This window comes from Muscardinus avellanarius (genome assembly GCF_963383645.1).
Source record: "Muscardinus avellanarius genome assembly, chromosome: 2".
Taxonomy (NCBI): Eukaryota; Metazoa; Chordata; class Mammalia; order Rodentia; family Gliridae; genus Muscardinus; species Muscardinus avellanarius.
This window is the reverse complement of record NC_137787.1, coordinates 133,580,512-133,601,427: the sequence shown is the minus strand read 5'-3', so window position 1 is coordinate 133,601,427 and position 20,916 is coordinate 133,580,512. Positions and strand designations below refer to the sequence as shown.

The 20,916-nt window shown below is 41.0% G+C and overlaps 1 protein-coding gene across 11 annotated transcripts in view; it reads left to right on the top strand.

Annotated features, from left to right (window-relative positions):
• Positions 1-16,353, top strand: part of DCLK1 (doublecortin like kinase 1) — a gene marked incomplete at both ends in the record, with an annotated part of 363,877 nt that extends 347,524 nt beyond the window's left edge. For 5 of the 11 annotated variants that reach the window (XM_080690078.1, XM_080690075.1, XM_080690071.1 and 2 more), the window contains 2 exons: positions 1,768-1,841; positions 16,189-16,246. In XM_080690078.1, the coding sequence (XP_080546204.1) occupies positions 1,768-1,841; positions 16,189-16,246 (132 nt within the window). Of the gene's footprint in view, positions 1-1,767; positions 1,990-16,188 lie in introns of those variants that run through there. The other 6 variants (XM_080690077.1, XM_080690076.1, XM_080690069.1 and 3 more) reach the window with 2 other exon arrangements.
• Positions 16,354-20,916: the final 4,563 nt, after the last annotated feature.

Genomic DNA, 20,916 nt, shown 5'->3' with positions numbered 1-20,916 from the left:
GTTCGAGGGATCATGGGCCCTCTCTGAAAAGGGGAAAGGTGTTCTGACATTGGGTCAAACGCCATGATTAGGTGGCAGCCCATTGCTGTCCAAAGAGTCTTACCTTTAGAAAGACTCCATTGTCCCTCTGCTACCTTTTCTAGTAGTTGGTAGATTTAAAACACACACACACACACACACACACACACACACGGAAACAAAAGGTTATTAAATGCAATTTATAGACATAAAATGAAATTAGAGATGACATTTTAACGGTGGACTTTTTGAAAGCTGAGGGAGGAGAGGGAGGCATTATTAGATTTGCTCAGCTTGATGAAGAACCGATGACTAAGATGTCAGTTTCAATTTATTTCCTCCCATTTAATGTTGTTTATTATTTTAACTGATAATTTTCCTAATGCATTAACGTTCTTATTTTGCATTTTGCTCATGCACATATAGCATTTCAGTCTAATTGAACAAATCCATACTAATCAACGGGCATATAATTGTGATACTGAAAAAAACCTTGGCTCTAAAAAGACCTCATGCCCTGTCATATGACACTTGGCCTGTAGATGGCAATAGAGAACTAGTTACTGTGTAGCCATCTTTGTGGTCTAAAACAGAAGCATACACCATCTTCCTAGGAGCACGTGTCCTTTAAAAAAAAAAAGAAATATATATGTATATATATATACACATACATGTATACATATACATACATGTGCATTTTTTAAAAGATGAAAGCATAATTGCTCTTCATGTATACTGGGATAGCCTAGTTTCTAATCAGAACACCAAATCCTCTGTGCAGTTTTAGTTTAAACGCCTAGCGCCCTGGCATGTTTTTGAAATGCCTTTGTGAATTTAGAAGTAGAGACTGTCATGAGAATCATACCAGTGTAACACCTGAAAGAACCCACCAGCCTTTTTCTAAAGCAAAGTGTGCAGGTTGCATCCCATTACGGGGAATAGTGAGCACAAGCATGATTATCGTTTTCCAGGTTTGAGGATTGAATCTTTGATTCCCAGGGAGTCAAAGGCTAACATCTTATTCCAGGATGAACAACTTTGGGAACTTATCCTGTCCCCTAATTATTGTATCTTTGGTTAATCATAAATACTTAACTGAACACAGGCATTTTTATATATAGTAAAACCTAGTTTTTCATTTTATTTTATTTTTCTTATTTGCATAGAGAAAATGTACTGTTTTATAGTATATCTCCTTAGTTCAGAAATGTAATTAGAATTCACCTTTAAGAGTATGTCTGTTTTTGAAGATCAACTCTTAAAGAAATCCAAATTGCTGTGATTTATGAGAGATTTAAAACCTAATTTTTCCCCCTGTATTTCATAGTTATAAATCCCTCAAATTTAAGCCTAATGGGGTGATGTGGGGAAGTCCAATCTGATTTCTCTTAGTAGGCTAACCTGATTTCACTACTTTTCATTGTAAAGTGTTTTTTATTCTATGGCATATAAAGAGGTGTTGATATCTTTTGAAATCGGGAGGACATTATTAAATGTGTATTCAAAAACTTACTTGACAAAATAGATCTATTCTAGCAAATTGGCCTGCAATATATGCAAGAGGGATTAGTGTCTTTTCTTGCCTTTTTTATTTTCAATGTGCAGATTTAAGATACTAGCTAGTTATCCTGAAGAAGAGGCATCGTCACTATATATACTTATGTAGTTGTTGAAGAACAGCTTGGTCTGGAGTCATAATTCTCTAGCACAATGTTGATCCACTGAGTTGCCCCATTTCTCTCTGCTCAGCTGGACCACGGGTTTACCATCAAGAGATCAGGGTCTTTGGACTACTACCAACAACCAGGAATGTATTGGATAAGGTATGAGATGGTGCAGCTCAACAGTCAGTGTTTCCATGGCAACGTGCTGGCAGTCTCCATTAACCAGTTCCTTCAGTGGATAAACATGCTTTTGATTTGTTATCCAGTCCATATGCTGCTTTATCGGTTTCATTTTAATCTTGATTGAGATGCCACACCCCCTCATTCCTTTTTTTCACCCATTATTCACACTGACATTTGCCAGCTTTCTTTCCATTGCACATGCTCAGTATCAATTTTCCTTATGGTTAAAAGGACAGTATATTTAGTGCTAATGCCAAAGCATTTGCCTGATGTTGCTAATTAAAATGATGATTTTCAGTGCATTATGTCCCTTAATGAATGGAAGAACAATAGCACCTCAGGTGTATGTTCTATAGAAGTATATACTGTCATTTTAAAGTCATCAAGCCCAACCTTGACCTTCTTAGATGGATGAAACAATGCATTACACGTTAGTATTAGAAGTGCCTCCAAGTACAGTGGGCTATAGAATGCATTGTGTGTGTTGGTAAGCTTGTGTTTTCCAATTCTCCACCTTTTTGTTTTTGTTTTTGTTTTATTGTTACCTCTCTTCCCCTGGAAACCCTTCTATGTACTAGCTATTGCATGAATTTACTTTTCAATATTTTGTAACTGTCAGATTATTCAGCTGGCTTATCTGCTTGAGCAAAAGGGTCTGTGGGCAATATTGATTTTTTTTTCCTAATGGGGATAAGAATTCTGTCCCATAGTTTTCTATTCCAGTCAATGGCCCTGGCATTTCCTGCGAGGGGCATTGTGTGTGTCTCTTTACGTTATCCACAAGCAGGGTGGTTTCTGATGGTTTGAGAAATGAACTCTGAGAAGTTCTAGGAAACTTCTTTCCTCCATCTTAATGTCTCTGAAATGATCTCCAGGTAACGTTCTACATCTCAGTGTTTGCTAAGAAAAAATCCACTGTTTTTGGCATTTGTTTTCCCCAAATGATGGAGCCTGTTGGCAGCAATAGAGTGTCTACATGACATTGCTTCATGGATCAGACTGCCAGAGTTTTACAAAAAAGCAAACCAGCAAGGAAAGAAGGATATGTATGCATACATACATATATATAATAGATGTGTATAATTTTAGCCCCTTAATAATTCTCTTAATTATTTTTATGTAATTAAACCCTCAAAAGGAAGGACTTAGGAAAGCAGAAATGAGCACCCTCTAACAACTGAAATAGTGTAATATAATTTTCAAATCTACTTAAAGCAAAAAATATCCAGCCGGGCAGGTGGTGCATGCTTGTAATTCCGGCATTCGGGAGGCTGAGACTGGAGGATCACAGTTTGTGGACAGCCTCAGCTACTTAGTGAGGCCCTCCATAACTTAGCCCCTGTTTCAAAATAAAGAATAAAAAATAGGGCAGGGAGTGTAGCTCGGAGGTTGAATGCCCCTGGGTTCCATCCCCAGACCCATGAAAAAAATAAAAAGAAAATATCCAAGCCCCTATAAGATCTTTTAAGTCACTTTTAAGGAGAAGGCTATTTTTATCTTCCAGACTGAGATGTATCTAGGAGTTGCACATTCACCTTTTTATTTACCTAAGTAAATTAGCTTAGATGTAGAAAGAAATTTGTTTTATTTCTGACCATTTGGGGGGGGGTGAGGGAGGGTGAAGGAATGGTGAATTCATCATAATTTGCCTTTGTGCAGACTCTGATTTTTTACTTTTTAACATGGAAGATGGCCCACCCACCTTGTTTTACTGAAAGATAATATACATCAGAAGGGATGTACATCGCCAAAGCACATCTGTATGGATTTTTACAAACTCAGCATGCCCCTGTAAGCAGCTCGTAGATCCAGAACATTCCCAGCATCCCAGGGGCCCCTCCCAGGCCCTTCCAAGAGGGTCACTTCACCCTGGGGGTAAACACTGACCCAGGAGTCTACCCACATTAATTAGCTCTGCCTGATTTTGTACTTTATATAAATTGAATCACACCATGCGCCATCCTTTCCTTAATTGTATGTCTCCTGTCCTCCGGCATATTAACCAGACATATATGTGTAAAGCTGATGTACAATTAAAAATAGGCATCAAGTAGGTCTAATTACAGTTGTACATATTTGCAGAATAAAAATGACACACCTAAATTCATCTAATTTCCAAAAGGAAAAGATAAAGCTCTGGAAATTTAAGTGACTAAATTTGTAGGATTAAGGGTGGGAACAAGATACCAAGTAAACAATAATTAATACACATAGCTATGTATAAAAGGGCCATTTAGCTAAAATCCTAGCGATGGTTCCCATCAGCAGACAAAATGACACATCCCTGAATAATGGGCGGTAGCAGATGGGAGATAATCTCTTTATTCTTCCACACATAAACTGCTCTGTTTTCCAGCTGGGGGCAGTAACAACAATGTTTATAGTTAATGCTGCACTAAACAGCGCACTCAGTATGTAAAGCTAAATTGGAGAAATGATGCTAAAAACTCATCGGCATCTATGCTTAATTAGGAAGTTTTATAATGCCATTTAGCCCCAGAACGAACACACTCTCTTCGCTGATTGCAAAGGCTTGCCTTTTATCTCCATAGAAGTGGGAGCATTTGTCTAACCATGGTGTCAGCCAACTTTCTAGCATAAACAATCATTACAGGCGAGCATCCCTGCTCCCCGATTGTTGTGTTTACAAGTGCTCCAAGGGCTGGGAGCTGTTCTCAATTCTTGGAGCAGAACACTTGGGAGTCGCACTTGGATTTGCAAAGCTGCTCAGAGGAGGGCATAGGCTGGAAAAGCCATCTCCTTGGGTTCCCAGAATTGGCATGATCTTTTTAATTGGCTTTTTGGTGATTGTGGAGAAATGGTGGGGGTCCACTTTCTCCCTTCTGTCCTTCATCCTCCGCCTCTTAACAGAGAATTATTTCCAATTAACAGCTGGGAAGCAACATCCTCTGGTCGGTCCATTTATCGAGGAGATTTTACTCCAAACTCCCAGAACCCACAAGGGACACTGCCCCCATGCATGAGCTCCTGGGGCTATTCCACACTCCTGGGGCCCAGGAAGCCAATGATTTTCTCAGCTGCAAAACACTGGAAAACATTTGCATCTGTTATATTTTCCCTCCTAAAAAGGTGGCCTTATCCAAAAGGGATGAGGTCACCTGCATTTCTACCCTCCACGAGTGAAGCTGTCACTGTGGCAGGTGCTGTGGCCAATAACAGGCAAAAAAGAATTCTGCATCTTCAGCACGCAGAATAGCACAGCCGCCAGAACACGGCAACCCAATTAAACAAAGCAAACAGCAAAACAAGGCGTAAGCTAAAACTGCTACATAAGATGAAACGGGGAGGTGAGCTAGGACAAAAGGGTGGTTGGGTTCCCAGGCATGACGTGACTAAAATGTGCATATTGGATTCAGCACCATCCTGAAGCAGTGAGTAATGAGCCAGAGCAGTGGCAGCCGCGCACAGTCTTTGCGAGGCTATTAAATGCCGTCATGCTCAGTTGTTAAAAGGAATGGGGTCAGTTAAATGCATCTCACTTGGTGCAGGTTTGAAAGAACTGTTCCCATGGAAGCCAGGGAGGATGCGCAGTGTGGCGGAGCAGGGCTCTGGGGCGGACCTCGGCCAGCAGCCGGATACACGCAGTACTTTGCAATGCGTGGTCCTGCGGGTTGCTGGGTGCCAAGTCGGCTAGGCCTTGAGAACACATTCCCCATTGGGTGTCAGAGCTGCCAGGAGGAAGGGCAGATGCCCCTGTTCCAGCAAGGCATTAGCCACCCACTCACCCCATCCTGAGGCTCCCTCTGTGACAGAAAGGTCTGGGTTGGGGTTAAGTTTTGTACATTAGAAAAGCATAGATTTAAGCTGCAAAACCACTCCAATTGCAGTGACAGAAAAATGGCGGGAAAGCATGAGGATTGGTCTTGCAGTTGTACCTGGATACCCAGCAGTGAGTTAGTAGGCCAGCAAGTTCAGAACATGAGGAGCCCAATGCCTGTTGCAGTATCACAAATGGTCATTGAAAGAAACACAGGAATAGCAGGTCATCTGTGTTGCTTTGCAAAGTCAGACAGGTGGCTTACTCTTTGAGGCTTAATTTTGTTTCGTTTTATTCTGTTTTCAGAGGCTCCTTAAGAGAGGATCCCAACAACATATATGGATCTTTTTCTAATTTAACATACTTGTTACTAGAAATGAAAAAGTGTGATGGCATTCCAAGTCTTATTCATTGGGTATAAACTGAAGTGAGATTATAAACATTTTTCTTAGATTCTTGACAATTCTGTATTGATTGAATATTTTGTGACATCATATTTATTTTGATTTTACTTTCCCTACTTTGTATTTAAAAGTGAACATCTATCCTCCTTTCTGCATATGCATCCTTGCCACACTTTGAGAAGTTTCCTCAGTGATGTTCATTGGTGAAATTTGGACTTTCTCAAGTGTGAATGTGTAGGAAGGAATGTAAAATACTTAATCATAAACGTTAGCACCTATTCTATAAATAAAGAGTGTGCGCCAGGTGTGGTGGCACACGCCTGTAACTCCAGTCTACTTGAGAGTCTGAGACAGGAGAACCACAAGTTCAACCCCAGCAACTTAAGAATGCCCTCAGCAACTTAACAAGACCCTGTTTTCAAAAAAAAAAAAAACTGCAAGGGCCTAGAGGTGTAGCTAGGAGGTAGAATGCTCCTGGGTTCAATCTGAGTGAGTGAGTGAGAGAGAGAGAGAAGAGGAAGGAGGAAGAGGAGGAGAAGAGGAAGGAAGGAAGGAAGGAAGGAAGAAAGGAAGGAAGGAAGGAAAGAAGGAAGGAAGGAAATTTTCCTATGCTAGGGGCAAACAGTTCTCAAATACATGTGAAACACACATGCATGCCATGTTTGGAAATTAAAACATCTTGAAAACTGAGATGAAATGAGCTTGATTAAAGATGGCAGGCCAGTGGATACAAAGACTGTAGCTCTGGAGTCTGGATCCAATCTACCCCACTTTCGCAGAATGATCTTGGGCAGGTTTTTTTTTCCCCTGCCTTCCTTCTCTTTTCTCTTCTTCTCTGGAGATTGAAGCCAGGGGCATTCTACCTTCAAACTATACCCCAGCCCTTTTTATATATTGTTTTGAAACCGAGTTTCTCTAGGTTGCTAAGAGCCTCACTACATTGCTGAGGCTGTCCTGAACTGGCGATCTTCTTGTCTCAGCCTCCCAAGTACTGGTATTACAGGCATGCACCACTGTGCTCAGCCATCTTCTTTGATTTTCAGTTTCTTCATTTACAAAAAGAAGAGTATTCTTTACCTTTCAAATCTGTGGTGAGGTTTAAGTGAGCTGTGTGTCCACAGGAGACTCCCAGCCCCAGTTTAAAATGCTGTCCTGTAGGGGCAGGACTGGCAAACTATGGCCAATGGGCCAAATCTACGCCACTTTCTGGTTTTGTAAATAAAGTTTTGTTTTAACACAGTTACATTCATTCATTTACAAATTGCCTGTGGCTTCTTTTGCCTACAGTTGAATAGCTGTATCAGACAACCATGTTCTCTGAAAGACTAAAATATTAACTACCTGGCCTTTTTCAGAAAAAGTCTCCCAACTTCTATTCAAAGAGAGAAGAAAAATGTGTCAAAATTAAAAGGTAGCCGGGCGTGGTGGCGCACGCTTGTAATCCCAGTACTTGGGAGGCTGAGACAGGTGGATTGAACAGCCTCAGCTACTTAGTGAGGCTCTCAGCAACTTAGTGAGAACCTATTTCCAAATAAAACATAAAATAGGTCTGGGAGTATAGCCTGAAGGTAGAAAGCTTCTGGGTTCCACCCCCAGTACCACCAAAAAAAAAAAAAAAAAAAAAATTAAAAGGTAGCACCTTTAAGAATGCAAATCCCATGACATCAGGGAATGGATATCTTAGAGAAGAGACCGTGCTTTCATTGATTTTCAGGACAGATGTGTTTTGAAGAGTTTGGGGTAGTTTAGAGTGTGGGTAATCAAACCGTATATGAGATGTTCTAGGATAGTATTCCCATTTTTGGCAACCCAGGAGTAAGCCTTTTGAGAAAGATAAAGTTGCTTTTGAAATAAAGGACTCGTCCTGTAACTCACCTGCTGACTAGGTTCTAAACCTGCATAGATTTTCTTGAGACAAACCATGCCCCTGGTTGTTATTAGCTCACTTACTATAATAAAGAGCAAACAACTTGGCAGCTCCTTTTAGTTTCTATAAGAAAAACAGAGGCTGCCAAGCCACTGGAAGCCTGAACTTAACCCCACCTGAGAGGCCATAGTTGTAACTCCTAGGTAGGGAATAGTCAGAAACCAATTGCTAGTCCAGATGGGATTCTCTTAAGAACCAAGTGGACAGGGGACACCAGGTTTAAGATTGCTGGTACAGAAGTACAGGATCAGCTCTCCCAGGAAAATGGGGAATAGAATTTAAGAGAGTCACACCTAGGAAGTAGCTTGGAAGGCAATTCAAATCCATCTGAAGCAGGCCTTTTTGTGTGTGCGCGCGCGCGTGTGTGTGTGTGTGTGTGTGTGTGTGTGTGTGTGGTACTGGGGATAGAACCTAGGGACTTTTCTACCTCCGGGCTATTATCCCAGACCTATTTTATATTTTATTTGGAAATAGGGTCTAAGTTGCTGAAAGCCTCACTAAGTAGCTGAATCTGGTTTCGAACCTATGTGATCCTCCTGTCTCAGCCTCCCAAACTCTGGGATTACAAGTGTGCACCACTACGCCCAGCTCTTCTTGTCCCTTTTATGGTCATCTGTAGGGAAAGTCCATGCCATGTCTCCAGATACTTTGTCGATCCTGGGGAGGCCCCGAAGGGACATGAAAGCAAAACAAACCAGAGCCATAATAGGCATGACAGTAAGCCCAATAAAATGAGGATTGTGGCTATTTCAATCAGTTTGTCAGTTTAATTTTGCTAGTAAGCAAAACATTTCCAAAATGGCAAGCAAATTGTAACTTAGTCCCTACAGAGTGAGGGTAAGCAAAGGAGAGGCTTCCTGAGATTAATGCCCTGGCAGCTGCATCCCTGGTTCAGTCTCCTAGGTAGTATGAATAATGGATGGGCTAAAAGGCAAAATGTACAATAATGTTCTTTTATTAATGAAATGAATACAATTTGTGATGGCTAGCAATAAATTAAGAAAAGCAAAAAAAGGGAAAGTAGTCAACGTTTGCCTCTGAAAAATGCAGTTACTTAGATCCAACAATTACTGCCATGACAGAAAACATCGCCCCACGAAATAAAACGAGGTGCATCTCCCTTGTGAATCCTGCAGGACAGAAATAGTTTTGGTTCACAGACTGTAAGACCTATTGTTTGCTGAGGGAAAAACATAACCCATTAGAGTAGATTGATGGTGATATTAAGCATATTCATAGAATTTCATAGGTGGGTTTCCTTAGGGATCACACACGGTAGCCCCGCCCCTTTCAGTGGATGGGTGTGGAAACCAGGGCTCTGCCTGGTTAGAAAACATGTCCAAGGTCACATAATTAACTGAGCTAGGACAAAAAGCTAACTCTCCTTACTTCCACCTACTGCTGCTTCCAAAGGGATTAACTAAAGCTACCAGACAAGCATTACAGAAATGTGGAGTGACTCAGACCAGCAAAAACAAAGCTAATAATGCTTCAGTTCACACTCTCCATTCACTCCTGACCTTCCTCCTCCATTGCCGTATTTTCCTTTAACATTGCCTAGATGCGCCAGATGGTAGTCCATATGTATTTATGCTAGTTTCCGAATTTAATGTGGAGAAATAAGGATTTGAAATATCTGAGTATTCTGTGGAGGAGTGTGTCCTTACAATGAAACAAAACAGGCCACTGGCCAAAGTCATTAGATGTCTCTATTATTGGAATAAATCTCCTGGTTAGGCAAGCATTGACTTTTACTTGTATATGCCTGGTGTTATGGCAGGCACTCAAATATGATGGGTATTAATTCTTCCAAGATTTCCAGCTACTGTGTGTGCAGCCCCCAAAGTTGCTGAGGTGACAGGCATTATTTTACTAAGCCTCAGCTTCACACTCACCCTGGTTACCTCCAAGGACTCTATGATAGTCAAAAGCTCACAGTTTAAAGTGGGTAAAAGCAGTGTTTCTTCTTCATGGAAGAGGTTTAAATTAGCTCATTCTCCATGCCATTTTATTTTATCAACTATTCTCTTCACCAGGCCACTTTATAGCTCTCCCCCTTAAAACGGAATAGCTGTCTCTATTACATACATATTTGGAGTAAGTAGGCTAAAGCTTCATATTTGGTTACCACTGGTCAACACCAGACTCTCAAGAGATTTCTTGCTCACCTCTAACCTGTAATAATTAGCACCAAAATGTGATAACACAGTCTTCAGACTCTCGTAGGAGCTCTTAATGAAGTGGTAACTTGTAGAGGAAACACTTGGGATTTCTACTGCAAGTCTATGCTCGCCGCTCCAACAAAACAAAACAACGAATAAAATAAGAGATCTGATAGGGAGTCTTAAGAGTTAAAGGAGAACCAAGCCAGTATCTGAGGACACTCATACTTTGCAAAGATAGGCAGCAAGGGAAAGAGATCAATTGGCTTGACATTTGGGAATTTTTTGTGACTGATTAAAAGTAAGGCTGCCTGTCAGAAGGGGCTCAGGATTTAAATTTGTGATGCAACATTGTAGAGCACGAATTATGTTCCAAATGCCTAGGGGAGGGGTTATCAGTTTTATTACATAATTTTATCACAATATCTTCCAAAAATTAGATAACAAGAAGCCAGGCACAGTGGTGCACTCCCATAATCACAATACTTGGGAGACTGAGACAGGAAGGCTGCAGGTTCGAGGCCAGCCTCAGCAACTTAGTGAGACCCTCCGCAACTTAGGGAGATCATGTTTCAAAATTAAAAACAAAGAGGGCTGGAAGTATAGCTAAGAGGTAGGATGCCCCTGAGTTTAATCCCCAGTGCCCCCACACAAAAAAAATATCGAATAGCATCTAGTTCTGGGGTTTGTGTGTGTGTGTGTGAATTATCAGTCCTGCACTGCATATGAGGGCTGCAGAATTCATGTTTTAGAGGCAAGTTAATTTTATAGCCACAGTTAAAATTCCAAACATATCATATATGAAAGCGCTTGTTCTGGTAAGAAACTGGATGATGATAAATGTTTTTGAATGGGTAAATGCACAAGTATAATATCAGTTTTATCTAACATCAGAATTTGACAATATTTAAAACAAATTGTTTATTTAGGACTCTGAATGCTTTTAATTTCTTACTCTTTTGTTTTATAGAATTACTTTGGGTTCTATTTTTTGTTGTTGTTATTCAGAAAGCACATAACCACCTAAAACAATTCTGTATAAATTCAAAAGTATATAACACAGGCCTAACTGTAGGCCACAGTTTTCTAAACATTTTGAAAAATATAGAGAAGTTTCAAACTGTACCATAGAGTACATGGTATTTGGGAGATATGCACAGAAAAGATAAAGAGAGGTCAAGGTGCAATTAAGTACCAAAAATTTGGTCAAGAAAATTCTTGCCTGCGGGGCTTAGGGAAAGATAACTGCTGTGCAGAAGGCAAAATGCATTCAAGACTCAGAGAATAAGTAAATTAGAGTGGACAGAGTGGCGCTGAGGTCATTTCAGGTTGGTGAACAGCTTGAGTCAAGATGTAGAGGTGAGAATGATTAAAATACATCTAGAGATATGTAAGTGAGAACTGTTTTGCTGTCAGGGGAAGAAACCCACAATCAAACTGGCCTAAGCAAAAAGGAAATAATTTTACATAACCAGAAAGGTACATAGGTAGGGTCTGAATTCAGTGATGGATGGATTCAGTGCTTAGTCAAAGCTTGATTTCTTTCTGTCCTTCAAACCTGCTTCACTGAGTTGGATTTAGTCTTGACTTAATATGAGAAGCAGCTCAAAGCCTACCATCCTTTCAAAATTGAGATTCAAAGCCAGGCATGGTGGTGCATACCTGTAATCCCATTACTTGAAAGGCTGAGACAGGAGGATCGCAGGTTTGAGGCTAGTCTCAGCAACTCAGCAAGACCCTCAGTAACTTAGAGAGACCCTGTTTCAAAAAAGTAAAAAAATAAAAAAGGGTTGAAGAGAATGGCACTGGGTTCAAACAATAAACAAAAAACAAAAACTGTACCATAGACTACATGGTATTTGGGAGATATGCACAGAATAGATAATGAGAGGTACCAAACAAGTCTCACTGTGTTCTACTGACTGGGCGTATGCCCACCCTGAACCAGTCATGGCATCAGGGAATGCAGTAAGCTCAGGCTGGATCTTGGGTGGCAAACCCATCCCCGTCCTGCCCCCAGAGATAGGGTAGGATCCTCTTTACTAGAATCACAGAGTATGGGAATGGAGAGGTGACCAAAGGGAAGTTAAGGTTAAGGTTAATGGTTAATTAAGGTGGGCAGAGTATACTGCTATACTGGAAAATCCAGGGTCTGCTAAAGGGAGATGGTGAGCCTATGATGTCATGGGATCATTTAGAGTAATGATAGCAATGAGACACTGGAAGATTTCATTGTAAGTCATTGCCAAGACTAGGACAAGGAAGTAGACTTCACGGGGAATTGTAAATAATTCCAAACTTGTGGAAATTGATCTGTCGGCTGTGTGCTGGATGTACTACAAGTCAGTTGCCCCAGAGAAAAATGGGTGACCTTCAGCAGATGCCCCATATTTCAAAAACCATAAAGTTCGTAGAGTATCTGTTGTGTGCTATGAACTGTGGAGAGTACAGAGAGGATGCCCAAGGTGCCAACTTAGTTGTCTAAAGAATCTTACAACATGGTGAGAAAAACAGAGTCAGTGATGGTGCAGGCAGGACACACCAAGAGAAAGCAGTACGTGCTAGACGATCATGAGAAGAGAGAAGGAAGGTGCTCCTGAAATGAGCCAAGGGCCATAGAGCTGGGAATAGAATGATCCAGGGACCAGGAAGAAGAGGTTGGTGGACAGAGACATCCTGTGTTGTTGTTGTCATTCTGGAAGCTGAATCCAGGGGCATTCTACCTTCGACTACACCCCAGCCCTATTTTTATTTACTTTTATTTTGAGGCAGGGTCTCACTAAGTTATTGAGGACCTTGCTACATAGTAAAGGCTCTCCTCAAACCTGAGATCCTCCTGTCTCAGCTTCCCAAGTATTGGGATTACAGGCATGAGCCACTATGCCCAGTTCTTCTAGAACATTGCTGAGAGCCAGTGTATTGAGAGTGCACAATATTAATTGTGGCCTTTGAAAGTATTAGGAGGATCTGGGTGGTAGAAGCTGTATCTTTGTGATAAGATCAAGATCATGTATCAGAATAGGGATGGACTTGGATCCTGACCTGCAGTTCCTGAGAAAGTTTTCGCTGTTCAGTGGCAGGGAACACCCTCATCTCTTGCCTTTTATGGTACCTGTGGTCCAAGATCTTCTTCCCCAGCCCACTATGATAGGAATGGAGAAGGAGTGATCTTCTGGGGTACAGGGACTCCCTTATTCTGTTCAGTAGACTTCAGAGTATGTGGGAATAAATTGCTTGGTCCTTCTGCAGGAGAAGTGTTATGTTTTTAGTTAGCAATGCAATACAGGCAGGTCTCTCCTCCTGCCTGGACCTCAGTTGCCTGTCTGTATAGAGAGAGCATTGAATGAGGATGCTTTATAAGCCTCTTTCAACTCTTTCAAGAGTCTATAGTGCTTAGAAACAACCACCCTTAGCCCACGGGATGCTCATGACCAATACCTCTGCCCAAAAATAAGTGTCATGAAGACACTGGAGATGGTGCAACTGAAAGTTCAGCAGCATCTGAAAAGGTGAACATTCAGAAAGCTGCTAACTAGTGAGATTGGCAGGAGTGGGAAAAACCAACCTCTTGAGCAGGCAGAGGGACAAGTGAAGAAGATAATATGGTTGCCTTATCGTTTTGAAAAAAATGAAGATAAAAGTGAGGGTGATTAAATCATCCAAGCATGGGATCACTGTTAATGCCACCCGACTGCTGCCTATACTGGATCAGGATATTTGTGGAGAAATGTCTTATTTAGTAGCTTCAGACAAGAGTGTGACTTGGAGAAACTAGATGAATAATCATACATTATATTATAAAATTGATTGGGATAGACCAAGAACTATATATGAGGGTCCTTAAAAGTCAGCAGGAAGAATTAAAGGTAGACGTCAATTTCAACAAGCCAGTTATGGGATCATTGTATGGGGTGATGCATTAAATGCTGAGAAAGTGCCAAGGATAAGGAGGAAGGGAAGAAGGAGGGAAGGTACTGTGTGTTAAATTACATGAGGCTTTGTTCTTCATTGCTTTCCTGTGACCTGTAGTTTCTTAATTTTAAGACATTCTCTTATATCAAATCATAAAGAAAAAATGAACACCTTATATTTCAGGAAATCTCAGCTGTTTAGACCATTCATTTTAACCTACAACTCTGTGAGAGTGGGAAGGGATTATTCCTGCTCCTTACTGAACAGATGAGAGAATGGAGTGAATTGTTCCCATAGCCAGTGACAGAGCAGGACACAAAATTCCTGACCATAAACCCCATGTGCTTTTCTCCCCACATCTGACAGCCTGTGTCTCTAGTCAGAATTCAGTCCAAAACCAATGGGTTATTTTCTTCCTCAAGAAGGTAGAAATAGAACTACGTTTTTATGACTGGGAGAAGAGTTTATATTACCCTTGGATTAACTACAGCATGCTTTTTATGTAAGTCAGACTAAATAGACATCTGTTTTTGACAAACATTCAACTCCACACAAACAGAACGTTTTCAGTTTGCTTTGAAAGCCAAATACCATGTGTTGTAACTTTACAATGTTTTAAATAAAGTTAGGAATTTAGGTTTATGATGCTAAAATTTTCATAAAATCGATGGCTATAAGACCAAGATCCATATATATGAGGGTCCTTAAAAATTCAACAAGTAGAAGAATCAAAGGTAGACATTTCAACAAACCAGTTATTGAATCACTGTATTAGCAATCTAGTGGAACGAGAAGGGGATTATTAAAGTTTATTGTCCTCATTGGTTCGTAACACTGTTATTCAGTGTGTGGATCGTTTTAAAAGTAGAATGGTTCAGCCTAACGAAGCCATTTACTGTACCGATTCTACACACTGTCTCTATTTCTCTCTTTATTGCTTCATTTTGGAACTTTGATTGCTTTATTTTAGATCCAAGATTGTTCTAATGCTATAGGGCAATTGTACAAGAGGCTTAGTTCTCACTTTGTTCTCAGGACCAGGCTGGCTATAAATTTATCTCAGTTCTTTGAAGAAGCTAACAGTAAATTTTCAAGAGGAAAAATGGTGGCATATATCCCTAGCAAGGGAAAGTAATCTCTTAAAAGCAGAATAACCTCCAGGCTATATCCTCTTAAAGAGGGACTTTCAAACAAGGACGCCTTCAACTTTTATATGCGTTCTGCATTTTTCTTCAGGCTTTGTACCTGCTCTTCTGCTTTCTGTGCAAGTTTTCCTACCATGACTCCGCTCCTCCTCACACCCATTAAATCTATGATGCGGTCATTTTGCTCCCCATTCTGATGTCATAATAGCTTCCAGAGCCACGGCCAGATAATGTCCTGGGGATCCTCTGAGGTTTTCCCAGGAAAACGAGACGTAGAGACTGGGAGTTGGAATACCTACAGAAGTGAATCTGAGTTTCATAAATTGCTATATACTACCATGCAAGTGAGCTTTGCAAGGTGAACATTGCAAATGGGAAATTTTTTTTATTTGGTTTCATTGCATTCAAAGCTATGCTCCAGTTTAGGCATTAAAATGAAAGCAACCCTTCCCGAGGCTCAGACTCACTCTCTCATCAATAGATAATAATAGATAATGATTAAAAAAAAAACAGTCAGGAGTTGCTAAGAAGGGGTGAGCTTGTGGCTCTGTTTCTATGTCTGGCTATATCATTTGTCTTTATTAGTCAGCTGCTCTCAGCTGCATGCCAATCAATGTGGCCCAGGGGGCATGCCTACATGTCACACACAAAGGACAGAGGCTTCCACTTACCAGAGGGGTGTTTCTGGCTGGTCTCAGAGCCACCAAGGGTAACAGATGTGGAACCAGCAGAAGTCTGGGTAGGGCTAGGGAGAGTTCACCCTGAGACTTCATCCATCCTACCTGTGCGAGCTGATGTCAGGACCAGGTCCTCTATGGAGCTCCATTCAGGCAGAAAAGGGCCCTCCAAGGGTGGCGACTCCCAACAAACATGAGCCAGAATGGACAGGGTAATCAGCCAGTATATTTTCCCAACTTCAGAAAGTTCTAGAAAGAGTTTATCATGCCACTTCCCTCGGCCTAATTGTCCTCTTTCTCATTTTATGCCCCTGCTAGACCACCGCTCTTGATAAGGAGAGGCAGGTTTTCCGACGAAGACGCAACCAGGATGTGAGGAGCCGGTTCAAGGCGCAGCCTGCTCCCCCGGAACTCAACTCGGAATCCGAAGACTACTCCCCAAGCTCCTCCGAGACTGTTCGCTCCCCCAACTCACCCTTTTAATGAGACCCTTTTACTCAAAGTCCTAGCTTAACCCTTTGAGACTCTGAGATTCCCCCCCCCCAAATTTATGTAAAACAGTTTCTTCTGATCTATCTAGCACTCGATGCTTGAATGGCAGAACAGAGAGTGTTTTGGGGTATCTTTGTAGCGGTTTCCCTTTACTGAATGAGATGGCACGTGGTGGTTGTGATGATGGTAATTTGCTGCTAATAGGGTCCTCAAAGGGTTAAGGCTAATTTGCAAATTTTTTAAACACAGAAGCAATGAATGTTTTCATCAGTCAAACTAGGATCTACAGTCTGTAATATAGCACATGTTAACCCTCTGAGTGCATAGAATTTTGTGGAGAATTCTTGCTGGGGAATGTTTCAGGCCTTTGGATATAAGCACACGTGTTTCTTGGTTTTGTCACAGATCGAGGGGTGTTATTAAGATGCAGAAATGTCCACACTTGGGTATCAAGGATGATCTCCTGCTTGTCCTTTTCTGTACGTTTGATCATGGGAGAGTTATCACTTCCGCACATGCGCCCCTCTTTCTCCTTCACAATCCTATTAAGAAAGGGGATTTTCTTTCTTTAGAGCATGACTGTCTGCTGCAGTGAGTCCCACGTGGGGAGCGGAGGGAATTGGGTTCGTGGCAAACATCCTGACCCAGGAAATTGACGGTACCCCCTTCCCCCAAATTGTCTCCATACGAAGATGTACTGGTGACGCCCCAGAAATGCTGCTTCCACATCTGCTGCTGCTAGTGCAGACCCTCCTCATGCAGTCACTGTGGCTTCCTTTGGGCCGGGAGAGTGAGGGTCTGTCTGCTCTGTATTAGACATCTACAGGAAAGAAACAACTGGTGGAAAAGAGCAATAAATTGCCAGGTGCTCTACAGGGCTGGAATTTCCAACAGGAAGAGGAATCAAGATTCTGTGCTTTTTCTCTCCTTCTTTTTTCATGATTTCGTGGTCATCAGTGTAAAATCCACACACAGTATGGAATCCATACAATGGGGAGCTGGGGCACAGTGGAGTTAGAGGCAAGTGATTTACAAGATGATGGCTGAGGAGAAAAGCACAATGGGAACAAGATCCAGAACGTTCTGAATGTTTTAAGGAAACACACCAATTCCATGCGCCCCCCCCCCCTTAGGTTACCTATAGAATCTCCTAGGAAGAACAAGACATAACATCTAGAAGATGAACTTGAGGATAAAACCTCTACTCTCTATGATGATTTCCACACTGCCTTTAGCTGCGTGGGAGAACATATCATTTTTCTGTCTTTGGACCAAGTTCTGCCCATGACCTATACTTTCAATCTTGTTACCAAATCTCTCTCTAGGTCTGTGTCTCCAGTCCTGAGAGTTCTCTGGAACATACTGCAGTTCGGAATGAAAGCCTGCTACTTACTTCCTGCTCACCACAGTAGTTCTCAGAGGGAAGGACACAGGGGTATCCTGGAGGCGTGGACCCAAATCAAATGCCCTCAGCTCTGGGGTTCAGGAAACAACCAGACAGTGATATATCATGACATTTGTATCTGAACAGCTCAGTAGTGCTTATTTTCTTAGTTCTGAATGTACTTTACTATCCAAAAATCTTGACATATCCAAATGGCCTTTCTATAGTCAGTTCTTTATTTTCAAACTCACACCTTCAATTGCTAGCTCTTACTCTTAACCCTTAAACTATGGTCTATATTCACATAGATTTTGAAATTAGAATGATGGTTTTCAGCTCTTCCACATTTAGGTATATATGTATGTATATATTTCACATTTATGGAAGGGTTTTAATTCCCTTCTTTTCAAGAGTCTGAAAATGGTAGTGCATAAAACCACAAAGTAGCATAAATCTATAAACATTTGAATTGGGTATTGGGGGACATAAGGGGTGGGGCGCAGAACACCAGGAAAGGTGTTAATGTAGTAGGCCGATTCCATTTTAGTAAAGGACACTGAACTGGCAAGAAACCACTGCTTTCTCTGAAACTATGAAGCAAATCGCTATTCTAAGGTAGGGAGCTTGGCCTCGACTCTAAATGTGTGAATATGAAGAATCCTATGGACAGAGACCTGCTTGCAGTAGAATTGTCATCTCTTTTTCTTTTTTCTCTGAATCACTGCTTTTTCTGTGGATGTTAAATGCCTTGCTACAGTATCCAGTATACAAAACCTACAGTGCACAGCTCAGGCCTTTTTCCACCAACACCTAGGGGACTCTGGACTCTTTCTCAGCACGCTGCAGAGGGGCAAGCTCAGAAGAATGCAGGGCCATTCAGCCCGAGGATCCCAGTGGTCTATGCTGAATCAACAGTGGAATGCAGCCTGTCAAGTAGAAATATTGAGTAATCAGATGGAATGGAATCTTTCCAGCATTAAGCTACCCAGGTCTTGAATGTCAGAGATGTACTCTGAGGGTTAACGAACAAGCACAAGGCATGCCGATGACGTTGGTGTATCCAGACTGCTTTGCTTTTAGCCAGTGCTTTTTCTCATTTTTTTTCTTGACATTCTTGGGATAGTTCAAGTTTGAAATAATTAAGTGGTGGTATTCTTTAAGGAATGTCTATAACCAAATTGATCTTATTTTTTATTTCACCGATCATAGAACACATATGTACCATCATGACAGTGTATCTCTGTAATTATCAATTTAATCATTGCCACGAGTATTTCCGTATTTTTTTCCAAGTATTTAATATAGCTTTTAAGGTGGTAGCCTGGTGATGGGAACTGTCTTTCCTTTGCTGACACATGACCAACCGTATGGTATTTTCAAGGGGATTTTAAGATTCATCTTTTCAGTTTGGTAGTAGACTAGTTAAGGGAAAACTCCTTTATTCCTTGCATCGTGTAAATCATCTCCGTAGCTGAGAACTGTTCACATTAATGAACACAGTTTTTCTTAACCTTGTAGCAGAAATCATCTTTTCATCCTGATCAATGAATATGTGATTTGCTCCAGATCGTTAGAAGGAAAAGTAAGATTTCAGTCATTGAAGATGTTTTTACCATAGCCCTCATCTAACTTACACGTGGTGCATATTAAAATAGCAGAGAAAAAAATGTGAATAAACTACTGAAAACACTTGGTGTTTTGTATTCAATGCGACCTTCCTGCAACCTGCTGAGCACCCCCAAGGGTGCTGGTTAGCAGGCCCATCAGATATTGTTGAAAGGAAGCTATATGTCCATGAATGAAGGCTAAAATTGCAATCCTTTACCCTTTGAGGCATATTTCTGTTGAAAAAAGAAGAAGGAAAGAAAAATTGACCGAGAGGGTTATGGAGCTACCGTATGGCCCGGGCTCAGGCACATTAAATCATGGCGGTTTGCTGCCACCGGCATCCGTTAGACAACTCTATCCTCCGTGCTAAGGCTCGACTGTGCAGAGGGATAGCTTTCTTAATATTACTGTGTTGCCCCTAGCCCTTCTCTGGGTAAGGATCTGTCAGCATTTCCATGATAAACTCCTATTCTCAAAGGTTTTTAATTTGACCATAAAAATGTGCCCCAGGCTCACGTTTGCTATCCAGGGCCTGCACCAAAGAGTGAAGGTTCATTTCCCTCTCTTCTCAACTTCTTCCCAGTTCCCCTGAGAAAAGGAAGAAAGAGAAAGGAAGAAGAAAGAAAGAAAGAGATCTGGTATGGCTCCTCAATCACAAATACAGAATGTGGGAAAACACCAAGATCTAGGATGATAGTTTTAAAACAATTATTTGTTTGGATGCCATTTCTTTGTTGTTGACATTGTTTAATGGATCACCTAGCATGTAGTGTAGATAACATACATTTTCTGTAATCCATAAATCATTCTTTTTTTAAACGGCCACATGATTTTTTTTTTTTTTGTCCAAAGTTTTTTTAAAAAACTTGAAGTTGATCAATTAGAAGGTCAGCCTTTACCAAGTGTTACCTGCCATTTCCATCAGGAGTTTGGGGAAATACTAACAAATGGGCCCTTATTTTGCATGCAGTATAATGGGTCAAATATAAACTTCTTTGGAGATATGGATTTTTCTTACTTAATCATCAAATTTCACAAAGCCATTCTCATCTGTTGGGGAAAATAGTGATTAAAAGCACTTCCAAAATTAACGTTTGTGTCAATTCAGACATGGATGGTGTAAAATAGCATACTTCACACTTTTTTGTTTGTTTAAAGGTAAATAAATCAATGAAACTTGAGGACCCACTAAATACTTAATAGCTGCAAAAGTGCTTTAAAAATTGGCTCACTGGTGCTAATGCAGGGAACAGTTACAGATGGGGTCCCTGGGACTGTCAGATGAGGTCTTTAGTTTGTATGTAATTACACACGGAAGGAGGAGGTGCTTTTAAGCCAGTCTTTTCATTTTTAATCATCTCAAATATGCAACCATCTATCCAGTAACATTAAGGGTCATAAACTGGTGGGAAACAGGAAATTCAATGTAGAGGCTTAGAACGCCTCTGGTTGGTGTGTTTTGTTTGTTTGTTTTGTTGGCAGTGTTGTTGTTGGCTTCAACACTGAAACCATGGTGATCATTTTTCAGTAAATGAGCATCTAACTGGTGGGTGTTTTGATCA